The sequence below is a fragment of the Theropithecus gelada genome, chromosome 9 (genome assembly GCF_003255815.1).
Source record: "Theropithecus gelada isolate Dixy chromosome 9, Tgel_1.0, whole genome shotgun sequence".
Taxonomy (NCBI): Eukaryota; Metazoa; Chordata; class Mammalia; order Primates; family Cercopithecidae; genus Theropithecus; species Theropithecus gelada.
The window spans coordinates 32,363,351-32,378,977 of NC_037677.1; the positions used below are offsets into that span (position 1 = coordinate 32,363,351).

Sequence of the window (15,627 nt, forward strand, 5' to 3'; positions counted from 1 at the left end):
CGGCTGGTTTTTTGTTGTTGTTGTTTTGTTTTGTTTTTGAGATGGAGTCTTTTTCTGTCGCCCAGGCTGGAGTGCAGTGGTGCCATCTTGGCTCACTGCACCCTCCGCCTCCTGGGTTCAAGCAATTCTCTGCCTCAGTCTCGAGTAGTTGGAATTACAGGCGCCCACCACCATGCCCAGCTATTATTATTTGTTTTCTATTTTTTGTAGAGTCAGGGTTTCACCATCTTGGCCAGGCTGGTCTTGAACTCCTGACCTTGTGATCCACCTGCCTTGGCCTCCCAAAGTGCTGGGATTACAAGTATGAGCCACTGCACCCAGCCCCAGCTGATTTTTTATACTAAGTCATAGTAAGTTGATTAGCAAACTGGGCTGCTGCTTTTTCTTGTTCTTATTCTTCTCCTTAGCATGTATAAAAAGTTAAGTCACTAGAATTAAGCTGTTGTCTATGGTTCTAAAATTAATGGTATTTCATGGTAGTTTTCCACTTTCTCCTGCTAGTCCCAGCCTTTTGTGGAGTACCCTTATAATCAGTGTGCAGTGGTCGGAAATGGGGGAATTCTGAATAAGTCTCTCTGTGGAGCTGAAATAGATAAATCCGACTTCGTTTTTAGGTAAGATCTGTCAAATTGGTTTCTTTGAAACAAAAGATCAGCTGGGTATTTCAGAGGGGGACAGTGTAAAGATATCCTTTGTATATTTTCACCTTTGAACTCTGTTACAAAAGTCTACTAATTACCCAGGAAGTTTTTCCTGAAGTGTTATATGGCTCATGAGATCCTCAGAATGTCAATACCAGAAGAATCAAAATGTGCTATATTTATATATGTTCAGGAAACCCCGGGTGAAGTTGTGGTGAAAGAGGGTTTGGTACTGCAGGAGCTTTCAGAGCGTTCAGCGTGTTCATGGGTACCTTGGCTACCTTGGGAGGACTCCGGAGGGCAGCATGTCCCAGACGCACCTGACCTTGAAGATCTTTTTTTATTTGTTTGTTTGTTTTTGTTTAACAGAGCATTTCAAGGATGTTTTGTTCTTAGACAACACTTGGGAAAATGCTGATCAAGACGTTTTACAGCCATACAAACTATATCATTATTTCGTTTTCTGGCTTGCAATTTAAAAAACAAATTTGTACTGCTTCTAAGTTCTGGTCTTTTAAAATGTTTTCTATCTGAGTGTCAGTTAGCATGCAAAAATAGAAACAAAATGGTTTTCATGCGTTCCTTGTACTCATAAGCCATACCAAAGCATCTCCACTCTCTCAGTGTAATGGAAAGGTAATTCATCCGTCTGAGGATGGGTTTCAATTGAAATGCACCTTTTTCAGGAGTAAGTGGAAGTCTGATTCTTCCTGTTTTAGGAGCACTGATTTCATACATCAGAGGAGATGCTTTGATCCTTCTTGATTTAATGCTGCCCTTTTAAGCAATTGAAAAAGAAACACGGTTTCTAGTAAACAGCTCCCTCCCAATTTTAATCTCATTTTTAAATTTTGTGCTGAAGGTAATCATAAAGCCACAATAGACCTGACAGTGCAACAATTATTGAATGTGGTCTTCCTGATTGGTGTTAAAATGGCCAATATCTGAATGGTTTACCCATTTTGTTCAAGTACTCAGTGTGAAAAAGCCATAAGGAAGATAATTCTTCTTGCTGTAGATTTTTTATAGGCTTAAAATTCCCGAAACATCTGTGATGAGGATGAGGCCTAAACATTCATTATACTTTATAGCAAGTATAGGCAATACAATAAGTTTTGATTTAAAACCCAGAAGAAAAACATCTCAGCAGATATTTCATTTATAATTCTAAAATAACTGTCTGTTTCCTAGATTCCACATTTGCTGATGTCAGGTATTTTCTTGAATATAGAATTTCCTTTAAAGCTAGCCATTTGAACTGAAAGGCAAAATGAGGGCTGAATGTGTTTGGTGTCATTAAAATATATTTAATTTTTTTAAGCCTGTACTTATTTTGGTGCTGCATGTTGATAGTTCATAAAGCAAACTTTTATTTTTCATTTCAAAAGATTTGGAGCTATGAATTAAGTGTGTGAGGAGCAAAAATAGGCAATGACTATATATACTACTGCTATATATGACTATACTAGTATATATACACATATATATTACAGTAGTAATATATTTAATCACATATATGCTGTAGTATACTGTAATACATATAATCTAGTAGTATTTATATATTACATATTATACACATGTATAATAAATATATAATACTGTATTATATATAGTATATAATATATTGTATATTGTATAATATGCAATATATAATAGTATATTGTATACTATATAATACAGTATTATATGTAATATAATATATATATTACATATGTACATATTATATAACATATGCATACATATTATACATCTATAATAACGTAGATACATATATTTTGTATAAATTAACAGGATATATAATTATATATAATGTATACATGTATTACATATTATATATACATATTATATAATAAATAAAAGTATATAACAGTATTATGTGTTATATATGTATAATATGGATATACATTATAAGTTTACATGTTATATATGCATATTATATATAATACACATGCATATTACATATTACATATTATATATACATGTTATATAATATATGAGTATTGCATAAATTATGCATATACATATATAACATATAATGCTGTTATATAATTTAAATGTAATATATATCTATATACGTATAATACATACCATGACCTATACTACTGTTTGTGTGTGTGTGTGTTTGTGTGTGTGTGTGTGTGTGTGTGTATAGTCTATATTCAGGAAAGTACCTGGCATCAGCAAAAGTAGAATCTAGAAACATGGGCATTTATTTTAGACTCATAAATTAAATATATACTGAGATATTTTTCTTTTAAGTTTTAAGCCAAAACTGATTGTATTTCCTCTATAAAATACCCCTCTCTATGATATTCTACTAGAAATCACTTTTGATTATTCAAAAGAATATGAGACTGTTCTAGAAAGGACATTTGTTATGGGAGGCCCACTAGCGAGGTCACTTTTATGCCCTAGTACCTATGATTAATCTTTATCATTTAATATTTATTAGTAATATTTGATTCATATTTATTTTACCAAGGTGCGGTATTTATTTTATTTTCTGACATAGCTTTCATATCAATGAGGGAAATTCGTGTTTCATTCATTCATGTGTTTTACAGGACATGGTACGGCTCATTTCACCTTCAGTCATGTTATAGACCACATCAATTTTGAACAGCCTTCTTTAGGAAGCACTCAAAGATGCTCCCTTCTTATGTTTAGCCTTACTACTTGAAATTCAGTAAATGATCTTTAGAAAGTCATAACCAATTTTTCCTTTTTTGTGACAAGAATATAATTACTCAAAATTAGAATTCTTAATTTGTTTTCCAATTTGAAAGCAAATTAGTACTCAAAGGAAGATGAGAACATCAGTATGAAAACATCACTGTAAGAACATTAGGATTTTATTTATTAACACCGTAATTTGGTGACAAAACTATCCACATGGGAATCGGGAGGTTTTGATTTTTTAATGTAGTCTTTGCTTCTGGTAAACCGTATAACTTTAGTCACAGTACATCAAGGTTTTAAGAATATGCAAATTGGTGATCATACCACTATGGGAACATAATCAATAGAAATAATATAAATAACAATTTTAATAAAAGGATTGGGAACTCTTCTAAATTTAGACAAGGTGTAATTGTCATTTCTGGTTTTGATACTTATAAAAGTGATTATCCATATTGAAAGCATTGATCAAATTTGTATATTTTAGCTGGGCACAGTGGCTCACACCTGTAATCCCGACACTTGGGGAGGCCAAGGCAGGTGGATCACTTGAGGTCATGGGTTCAAGACAAGCCTGGCCAACATGGTGATACCCTATCACTACTAAAAATACAGAAATTAGCTGGGTGCATGCCTTTAGTCCCAGCTACTCAGGGGGTTGAGGCAGAAGAATTGCTTGAACCCAAGAGGCGGAGGTTGCAGTGAGCCCAGATAGCACCACTGCACTCCAGCCTAGGCAACAGAGTGAGACTCTGTCTCAAAAAAAAAAAAAAAGTGTGTATTTTATACAACATTGAAATGTCAGCTAAGAACTGAGTAATTACTAAAGTAAATAATTTAAAATAGAAACTAGATGGATTCTGAGGGTCTCTTAATAGCAATGATTTCTCCAACATAAGGACAATTATTTTATAGATATGTGTGTGTGTGTGTGTGTGCATGTGCACGCGCACGCATATGTGTGTATACAATCTTTTTTCTACAAGTTCTATTTTGAAAATGATTTTCTTTTCAAATTTCAGGTGTAACCTCCCCCCAACCACAGGAGATGTTAGTAAAGATGTTGGCAGTAAAACAAATCTTGTGACTATAAATCCTAGTATCATAACTCTGAAGTAAGTAGCTGCAAGTTACATAACTGATCAAGAACATTTTTCCATTGTTCAATATGTTTCTCAGCTTAAGCACTAATCTTGTTGCTGAGACTGACTTGCAATACAGGTGGAATGAATTTTTGGAAAAATATATAAGAATTCATTTGCAAATTGTGGCATTCTATCAAGGTTGTTGTTCATAAGAGTTATGACTCAGTTGTACTTCCAATGTCATAAGCTAATCAAATCATATTTATTTCTTCATCTCTTTTAACAATAATGAAGCCACTTTTTTCCATTTTCTTTTAGAGCTTTAGCATTACTCTTCTATCTTGGTAGCACTTTCTTGATAAAACTTACTCTATTTAGAAACTTCAGAGAGTTAGCGCTAAGACAACTTGGCAAAATACAGTTATCACGTTGGAGAGTTTATTACTAAAAAATAATTACCATCTTTCATTTATGCAACATAACTACCATAAAATTGTTGGTTAATAAATAATCTCATACAAAGTTTTTACTCCATTGTTTTCATCAAAAGTAACTGATAAGCATTAGTAATAGAATGTTTGTGCTAATAGTTATAGCATCTCTTGAAATAAAGTAAAATAAATATTGAACTTGCCTTTCAAAGCATATTTTCTAAACACTCACAATTATACTTACAAGGATACTAAGTTATTTAAATCATACATATAGTTACTACAATGTGTGGAGGAAATTTTCAAAAATAATCTATATGTATATCTATATTTGCATTTAGATATTTTAAGTCTTCCTTCCTTCCTTCCTTTCTTCCTTCCTTCCTTCCTCCCTCCCTCCCTCCCTCCCTCTCTCCCTTCCTTCCTTCCTCCCTTTCTTCCTTCTTTCTGTCCTTCCTTCCCCCCTCCCTCCCTTCCTTCCTCCCTCTCTTCCTTCTTTCCATCCTCCCTTCCTCCTTCCCTCCCTCCCTCCCTCCCTCCCTTCTTTCCTTCCTTCCTTCCTTCCTTCCTTCCTTCCTTCCTTCCTTCCTTCCTTCCTTCCTTCCTTCCTTCCTTCCTTCCTTCCTCTCTCTCTCTCTTTCTCTCTTTCTTTGTCTCACTTTGACACCTAGGTTAAAATGCAGCGGTGCAATCACAGGTCACTGCAGCCTCAAACTCCTGGGCTCAAGGGGTCCTCTCACCTCAGCCTCCCAAGTAGCTGGGATTACAGGCATGCACCACTGTTCCCAGCTAATATTTTTATTTTTTATAGAGATGTGGGGCGGGGTCTCGCTATGTTACCCAGGCTGTTCTCGAACTCTTGGCCTCAAGTGATCTTCCCGCCTCAGCCTCCCAAAGTGCTGACAAGCATAAGCCTCTGTGCCTGGTCTATTTTAGGTTTTCTAAAGGAAACTTATAATGAAATATGTGCAAAAGGTGCACAAATCATAAATGTGCAGCTCAATGAATTTTTAAAAATGTATTGATATGCATACTATGCTTGAAAAAATATTTTATCATTATACATTTGGAAGGTGTTTCAATAACAAAAAGCAACTTTAGGAAAAAATATCAAATAAGAATAAAAAATAATACAAGAAATATCTGTACAGTAAGGGTATAGCCCAGTAAGAAAGTAAAAATTGAAAGGATTCCAAGAAAGAGAGATGAAGATCTAGCCATTGATATTGATGTAATGCTTACTTGAATGAGTTTTCTGAGTCCACACTTTATCTGTTTTATATACAGTATACAAATTGTTCAGTTTTTTGGCCAATGGTAAATTCAGCTTTATGTTATCAAAACTGCTACTTTGATTATTATTCTTGGGATTACTATAATTTTTTTTTTTTTAATTTGGCAGATATGGGAACTTAAAGGAAAAAAGAGCCCTATTTCTGGAGGACATTGCAACCTATGGAGATGCATTTTTTCTTCTGCCAGCATTTTCCTTCAGGGCCAACACGGGTACCTCTTTTAAAGTGTACTACACGCTCGAAGAGTCTAAAGCAAGACAAAAGGTTCTATTTTTCCATCCCAAGTACCTGAAACATCTGGCCCTTTTCTGGAGAACTAAAGGTGTGACTGCATACCGCTTGTCCACTGGCTTGATGATCACAAGTGTTGCAGTGGAACTGTGTGAAAACGTGAAGCTGTATGGATTCTGGCCCTTCTCTAAAACTGTAGAAGACACACCTGTCAGCCATCACTATTATGACAACAAGCTACCTAAACGTGGCTTCCATCAGATGCCCAAAGAATACAGCCAGATCCTCCAACTTCACATGAAAGGAATCCTCAAACTGCAATTTAGCAAATGTGAAGTCGCCTAAACAAAGTATCTTAAAATGGGAATAATTTTGATATAATGCAGTAGGTGATTAACAGTGTCTCCAAACACCAAAGGAGGTGGCTACAGAGTATTCTAAGACAAGCCCCCAAATTTGGTTTGACCAAAGCTTCCCCACTCATTTTGCAATGATGGCAAGTAATTCAATCCTTCTAATCTTCACTTTTTCTCCTTGTAATTTGGACACCATGATCTCTGACTCATACAAATTTTTGTAATTTATGAAAATTATTGACATGGCCTTTGGTGTGAGGTAGGAACTCAAAGAATATTTCTTTGTTACTATTTATACCAGCCATCTCCACCTTCACCAGACCGATAATAAAAGCATGCTGTCTTGGACATCTCCTCTAAAGAGAATAGCTACATTACCAGTATCCATTGGATTTCTTTCTGTGGCAGGTCTCTATCAATAATATCCTTCCCATTTTTCTGCCTCAGTGACTGCATACAAGAAAATTATACACTTAAACAAGAAATTCGTGATAATTCAGAAATGAAATTCTTCTGCGTATGGCAGTATGCCCGCTTCTGATTAAATTCACTTTTAATAGTAGCTGTGATGATATGTTGGTTGGATTTAAGCCATTTATTTTCCTCTTCTGTCTACATTTTTTCATCACTTCATAATTTTATTTTAACTTCCTGCCTCATTCTTACACCTTTTTCTCTCTCACTTATACGTTGTACTTCAAGGACATGAACGGTTACAATACCCAGTCTTTGTTACCTGTTGTCTTGTCTGTGGGGTCACTCATTCAATTTTGTTTTAAAATAATTCAATAACTACTTCATGCCAGGCCCTGCACCAGGCCTTGTGAGAGGGTGAGAAGGATTATTGCCTCTCATAGGAGAAAACAGATGTGCATATCATTAATTATGATAGTGTATGATAAGTATTATAATGACAAAAACTATGAATCAAGTGCTGCAAGGAACAGAAGCAGGGATAATTAAATCCATTTCAGTGGAATCTATTTCAATGTACAATAGTCTCCCCTAATCTGCGATATGGGAAGACCCCCTGTGGATGCCTGAAACCATTGATGATATTAGGAATATATAATTGATTAGTAAAGGTAACAAAATATACTGAAATAAATATACAATGTGGGGACTTTATATGCTATTTTAATAAAAATTACATATAGTTAGGACATTTAGAGCTTACTTAAGTTTTTTCCCCATATAATATCCTATCCTGACTTAAATAGTTTTTCTGTAGAACATCAAGACAGAATCTCTAGTGTCACTGATATGGATTTCAGAAATATTCCAAATGGCGTGAGATCAAAGAGCATAATGATACCCATGTTCCAGTAAAAACTTAGGCTAAAAAAAATGTTTGCGGGTTTTCTTTTGTGGAGAAAATTGTAGACATTTCCACATTAACACATCTGAAGTTTCTGGTTCGACAGCTGTGTTGCCATCCTAAAAGCATGTTTGAAATTTTACAACAATCCTACCTAGATTCACATTAGCCAAAAATCTTTGTGTAAACAGACACCCAGAGATTTCATTAAGTGTGTTATAGTCAGAATTGGTGGTAATTAATCTACAGATCTGCAAAATAGTGTTCATAGCTTTTCTTTTTATTTTGATCTTGGTGGAAAAACTTGCAGTAACTCACCATTACAGAGCGACAAGAACTGTGACTCATGTTTTATTATTTACATAGCTGATGTGGTGTATTGTCGATATCCATATTCTGTCATATTTAGACACATTCATTGTGACACATATAACATGTGCATTCTTTTTACCTTTTTCTCAAGTGGGTCTGTAGTGATTTCACAACAGATTGGGGTTGTTGGGCATTACTTAGAACTTTATAAAATACGATAGAACATGAATGTTGACAATATAACATATGGCTATATAAACTGTAAAACATAAGTCACAGGTCTTTTTGTTCTGTGGTAGTGAATTATTGCAAATTTTTCAAGAGCAAAGCAAAAAGAAAAACTATCAATTGCATCTTGTAGATCTGTAGATTCACCACAACCAAGTCTGACTGTGACACTGTGTGTGTAATCAGCATAGCTTAAATGTTGTTAGATCTAATGTGATCTTCTGCTCTTAAAGCCCAAGTACAACCAAGGGCAATGAGAATGGAAAGTCTGAGTTCTGGTACTAGACAAGAGTAGCACTTTAGGCTAGGCACAATGGCTCACACCTATAATCCCAGCACTTTGGGAGGTCAAGGTGGGTGGGTCGCTTGAGGCCAGGAGTTCGAGACTAGCCTGGGCAACATAGTGATAACCCCTCTCTACAAAAAACAAAAAAATTAGCTCAGCATAGTGGTGTGCACTTGTGGACCCAGCTACTCGGGAGCTAAGGAGGGAGGATCACTGGAGCCCAGGAGGCAGAGGCTGCAGTGAGCTGGGATTGTACCACTGCATTCCAGCCTGTGTGACAGGGTAAGACCCTGTCTCAGAAAAAAAAAAAAAAAAAAGTAGTCCTTTAGTTAGGATTCTAGCTCATAATGCTACATACTGCCAGTTTCTAAGAGAAATACTAGCTTGCTTGATTCTATTTTCCACTTATTGTTCAGCCTCATTGAGTAATGAAACAGAATAACAAGATTCCAATATAATTTTCAGCCAAATCTAAAGGCAAGGCAGAAATATTCATTTAAGTATATAGTCCATAGCACTCTGTGGTCCCCGCAAAGGGCTCCATGATCAATTACATAGTGTTAATTTTTGCACAGTATAATAATCCTCTAGCATCCTTGAAGTCTCTGGTGCTTTTCCCTTTGAACAAAAGGCAATGACAAACAGATCATGACTTTCACTAAAGGAGATTTCCCTCTTCATGTGAGTCCTAACCCAATAACTGTGTGGGCTCTCAGCCAGGTAATCAGTCAAAAACTCTTTCTTTGAGGACTCTCTGTAAAATACAGAATTAAGCAGTAAATCAGACCTGTTTTTGCCTAAATTTTTCCTTGCTTAAAAAAAATTTACCAGTTAAGTGTTATGTAATGTCAAGTACCCTAAATCAATCCAAGAATTAGGAAGCTTTGGGAAAATTGGAAAATTTTGTAGAAAACAGGTCCACTAACATCCTAAACAGCTACTGCAGAAGTATAGTTATGATGTGATATATAATATATTGTGACCTTCAAAACATTTTATTTATCTAACGTGACATGGAAACACATTATTATGCCATTAAAAATTGGAGGCATTGTAGGAATTCATCTATCTGATGCACTTGATCTAATAAGATTATTTATTTCTTTATACTAATAACAAAAATCCACTTGAGGCTGCTAGGAGTGTTTAAGATGTCCTATTTACATGTGGCTTCAGAAGGCTGATCCCATAGTGAGGAACAGTGTCACCAGTACCCTCCTGAGAGTGGAAAGGCAAGAATATTTCTCATGCTCTTTCTTATTTGGGGTCATCACTCTTCCAGAAGCATTCTTTTTTTCAATTAAAAAAAATGTGGGTGATATATGATAAAGATGCACCACTTATGTAATGGAGACAGGGCAAACCCTTTAGCAGATAGTATTGAAACACTGGCTCACTGCATGGAGAAAAATGCCTACATTGCACCATATAAAAAGTTGGACTCCAGAGGGATGAAAACGATGGATTAAAAAGAAAATTTTAAAGCTCACAGAAGAAAATGTAGAAGAATTATGTTTGAGATATGGGTGAGGAACTGTACTTCTTCGACATGACCCAAAAATATTTTTTAAAGAGTTGGGCTAAGAAAGGATAGTTATGACTATATTAAAATGAAAGATTTCTAGTCAGTGAATGACACCTTAAAGTTAATAGGCTGGGGACAGACTGAAATAGCTTTTAGTAATGCATAAAATTAATGACATTAATAGACATTCCAAGGAATTATAAATCAACAAGTAAAAGACAGGAAACTCAGTATAAAAATGAACAAAAGATAAGAATGTGATTTACAAAGGGGAAAACTGAGTAGCTAATAAGAATAGGAAGTGATACTCAAATTTACCAGAAACCTGAGAAATGCAAATGAAAGTGAGATACTATATCCATTGCATTGGTAAAAATTAGTAAGGTCATGGTGGAAGTATAAGCTGATTGAATCATTTTGGAAAGTAACCTAGGAGTACTGAGTTAGTAAAATTCATCACATGTCTGTCCTAAAGTCCAGTAATTGCACTTTTGGATATACAGCCAAGAGAATTTATTCCGATCCGCACAAAAAAACAAGTACTAAGATATTTATTCCGTTATTGTTTGCGGTAGTAGACAATTGGACACACAGATGTCTGTTTCTTAGGAAGTCAGTGAACTAACTTGGCTGGATCCATGATATGGAATACAATACGGCAGTTAGAAGCAACTTACTGGACATATATAGAGAAATAAGGGTATATCTAAGGGTGTATCCTTAAAATTTAGCATAAAGAGAAAACAATTAATTAGTTTTAATTAATTAGCACAATGCCATTTAATTACATTAAAGCATATGCATGCATACATACAAACATATTCAAGGCTACGTGTCAAATACAAGAAGGGTACCCATTAAGAAGAGAGTAATCAGAGTGGGTTTAGGGATAAAGAAGAAAAATATACATGTTCTTATATTTAATACAGCAAGCCTTTGACATATATATTCTTATACTCACATATGATATTCTTATTACTACACAAATAAATATAGAAGCTGACTCAAAATGGTAAGTAACTTACATAAGGTTGCATTATATATAAGAGCAGAGCTAGTATTTAACTCATATGTCTGACTCTGAAGCCAATATTATTTCCATTATGCAATTATAAAATGAAAAGAAAAATCAGGATTATCCCATGTCATTGACATGTAATAAATAGCACATATTTACGTACATGCAGATACCTATGAAATCGTCTCTCCAATTAAGACAATGTGTATATTCATTACCCCAAAATGTTTTCTTGTGCTACTTTGTAATCCCTCCCTCTTCCTCCTCCCTGTCCATCCCACTCTGGTCCCCAGAAAATTCCTAATCTGTTTTTCTATAGACTAATTTACATTTTTACACTATAGACTGTTTACATTTTTTAGAATTTTATATAAATGGAATCTTACCATCTTTATTCATTTCTTGCCTTGCACTTTTGCTCGACATAATAATATTAAAATTAATTCATGTTGATCGTGTATCAGTAGTTTATGCCTTTATTTACTGAGTAGAATTATGTTATATGGATGTACCACAATTGGCTTATCCACTCACTTGTTGATGAACATTTCAATATCTCCTGGTTTTGGCTATTACAAATAAAGGTATCATGAACATTTTTGTGCAAGTCTTCTTGTGAACATATATTTTTATTTCCTTGGGGCAAATATCTAGGATTGGAATGACTAGGTCACATGGTCCATGTATGCCTAACACTTTTAGAAAACTACCATGCTGTTTTACAAAGGGGTTGTAACATTTCATGTTCCTATCAGTAGCCTATGCCAGCTGCTCTTGCCTGACATGTTTGACAAAATTTGGTTTGAGCAGTATTTAATTTTAGACAGTCTATTGGGTACACAGTTGTATCTCTGTATCTCATTGGGATTTGGATTTTCGTTTCCCTTATGATTTTTTTCATGTGTTTATTTGACTTCCATATATCTTCTTTGATTAAGTGTCCGCTGAAATATTTTGGCAATTTTTAATTGGATTGTCATCTTATAAGTGACTTATAAAAGATATTTATATATTCTAGATACAAGTCTTTTATTAGAATGTATTTTGCAACAACTGTCTCTGCCTTTTCATTTCGTTAACAGTGTTTTTCAATAGCAGAAGTTTTTAATTTTACTAAAGTCTAGTTTATTAATTTTTAAAATTTTATAGTTTGTGTTTTTGGTTTCAAACTTAAGAAATCTTTGCCAAACCCAAGGTAACAGATTTTCTCCTATGTTTTCTTTTGGAAGATTTATAGTTTGTTATATTTAAGCCTATGAGCCATCTTGAGTTAATTATTTTTCATATGTGTTCATAGTGTAAGGTAAGAATTAAATCATATTTTTGCATATATCTGAACAGTTTTTCCAGCAGAATTTGTTGAAGAGATTTTTCCTTTGTTGTACTGCTTGGTACCTATGTTGAAAATCAATTGATTTATATTTGTGTTTATTTATTTGTAGACTCTATTCTGTTTCACTGATTTGTCTGTCGTTATGCCAATATCATACCATTTTTATTACTGTAACTTTATAAGTCTTGAGATAAAACTCCAATCTTAATTCTTTTTCAAAGCTGGTATTGGTTTTGTTTGTGTTTATGTTTTGCTTTTTACTATTCTGGAAGAATTTGCATAAGTTCAGCATTTTCTTCTTTACATTTGGTAAAATTCACCAGAGAAACCATCTGACCTACAATTTTCCTTGAGGGAAGATTTTTAATGTTGAACAATTTCTTCAATAGATGCAGGACCATTCAGACAGTCTATTTCTTCTTGAGTGAGATATGGTAGTTTGTGTTCTTCAGGAAATTTATCTTCTTCATCAGAGTTGTAGAATTTATCTTAATCAAGTTGTTCATAATATTCCCTTATCTGTTAATATTGTAGAGTCTACAATAATCCCCCTATCTGATTTCTCACATTGGTCATTTGCGTCTTCTCTTGCCCCTGGTCTGTCTAGCTTGAGGTTTATTAGTTTTGTTGACCATCTTGAGAACCTGTTGTCTGGTCTCTGATTTCTTCTCTGATCCTTATTATTTCTTTTCTTTAGTTGTATTTGCTTTTCCTTTTATAGTTTCCTAATGTCATTGATTTGAGATACCTTTTTTTAAACATGAGAATTTAGCACTATATTTTCCTCTAAGAACTGTTAGCTGTTTCCCACAAATTTGTATATGTCATGTTTTCATTTTCATTCCTTTCTAAATACTTTCTAACTGCCTTTTGAAATCTTCTTTGGACCAAGGGTTATTTGGAAGTATATTATTTAGTTTCCAAACATTTCTGATTTTTTTCATATGTGTTACTGTAGATCATTTTAAATTAATTTCACTGCAGTTAGTGAATATGCTTAGTATGATTTAAATCCATTTAAATTTATTGAGACTGTGTTACAGACCAGAATATAGCCTTTCTTGGTAAGTATCTTGTGTGCATTTCAAAAGAATGTGTACTCAGTTGTAGTTAGGTGGAGTGTTCTACTAATGTCAACTAGATCAGATTGATTGATGCTGTTGGTCATGCCTTATCTTTCCTAATTTTTTTGTATACTTCTATCAATTATAGAGAGAAGAGTGCTACATCTTTGACAATAATTGTGGCTCTATTCCTTCTTGCAGTTCTAGCAATTTTTGCTTCATGTATCTTGAAATTCTGTTTAATATATGCATGAACGTTTAGGATTTTTATGTTTTCTTGGTCAATGACCCATTATTATAAAATGATCCTCTTTATCCCTACTGATATTTTTTCTCTAAAATCTAATTTGTCTGATATTATTATAGCCACTTCAGCTTTTTATGTTAGTGTTAACATATCTTTTTTTAATTGTCTTACTTTTAAGTTGATTTTTTATGTTAAAAGTTTTTTTAATTAACTGAATATAGTTGAGTTTTGCTTTTCTATACAGTCTGGGAATCTGCCTTTTATTTGGTGTTTTGTAATTAATGCCACACATTATTCTTATACATATATTGTAAACCCCCAAGACATTATTATTTTTCTGCTTTAAACTATCAGTTACCTTTCAAAAATATTTTTTTAAGTCTAGGCATCATGGCTCACGCCTATAGTACCAGCACTTTGGGAGGCTGAAAAGGGTGGATCACTTGAGCGCAGGAGTTCATGACCAGCCTGGGAAATATCGCGAGACCTTGTCTGCACAAAAAATACAAAAAAAAAACCCCAAAACCCAAAAAACAAAAAAGAAACAACCATTGTGGCACACACCTGTAGTCCCAGCAACTTGAGAGGCTGAGGTGGGAGGATCGCTTGAGCCCAGGAGGTCGAGGCTGCAGTGAGCTATGATCATGCTACTGCACTCCAGTCTGGGTGACAGAGTAGGGCTGTGTCTCAAAAATATTTTTCTCTTTTTAAAGAAAATAGTTTTTTCACTTTTTAAAAAATTAATTAATTTATTTATTAGTTTACCTTAAGTTCCAGGATACATGGGCAGAACATTCAGGTTTGTTACATAGGCATATATGTGCCGTGGTGGTTTGCTGCACCTATTAACCCGTCATCTAGGTTCCCTCCCCTCGGCCCCTAACCCCCCAACAAGCCCCGGTGTGTGTTGTTCCCCTAACTGTGTTCATGTGTTCTCATTGTTCAACTCACACTTATAAATGAGAACATGTGGTGTTTGGTTTTCTGTTCCTGCGTTAGTTTGCTGAGGGCAATGACTTCCAGCTTCATCCATGTTGCTGCAAAGGACATGATCTCATTCCTTCTTATGGCTGCGTAGGATTCCATGGTCTATATGTACTGTATTTTCTTTATCCAGTCTATCATTGATGGACATTTGGGTTGGTTCCAAGTCTTTGCTATTGTAAATAGTGCTGCCATAAACACTTCTGTAAATGTGTCTTTATAGTAGAATGATTTATATTCCTTTGCGTATATACCCAGTAATGGGATTGCTGGGTCGAATGATATTTCTGGTTCTAGATCCTTGAGTGATCGCCACACTGTCTTCCACAATGGTTGAACGAATTTACATTCCCACCAGCAGGGTAAAAGCGTTCCTGTTTCACCACAGGCTCTCCAGCATCTATTGTTTCTTGACTTTTTAATAATTGCCATTCTGACTGGTGTGAGATGGTATCTCACTGTGGTTTTGATTTGCATTTCTCTAATGATCAGTGATGTTGAGCTTTTTTTCATAGGTTTGTTGTCTGCATAAATGTCCTGTCTTGAGAAGTATCTGCTCATAACCTTTGCCTACTTTTTGATGGGGTTGTTTCT

General features: G+C 34.6%; 1 protein-coding gene across 1 annotated transcript in view; it reads left to right on the forward strand.

The window, feature by feature from the left end:
- ST8SIA6 (ST8 alpha-N-acetyl-neuraminide alpha-2,8-sialyltransferase 6) overlaps positions 1–7,011 on the forward strand; it is a 131,798-nt gene extending 124,787 nt beyond the window's left edge. The window contains exons 6-8 of the mRNA XM_025397128.1: positions 502–614; positions 4,343–4,435; positions 6,239–7,011. Coding sequence (XP_025252913.1) covers positions 502–614; positions 4,343–4,435; positions 6,239–6,707 — 675 coding nt within the window. The 3' untranslated portion in view covers positions 6,708–7,011. The remainder of the gene's footprint in view (positions 1–501; positions 615–4,342; positions 4,436–6,238) is intronic.
- The last annotated feature ends 8,616 nt before the right edge of the window (positions 7,012–15,627 follow it).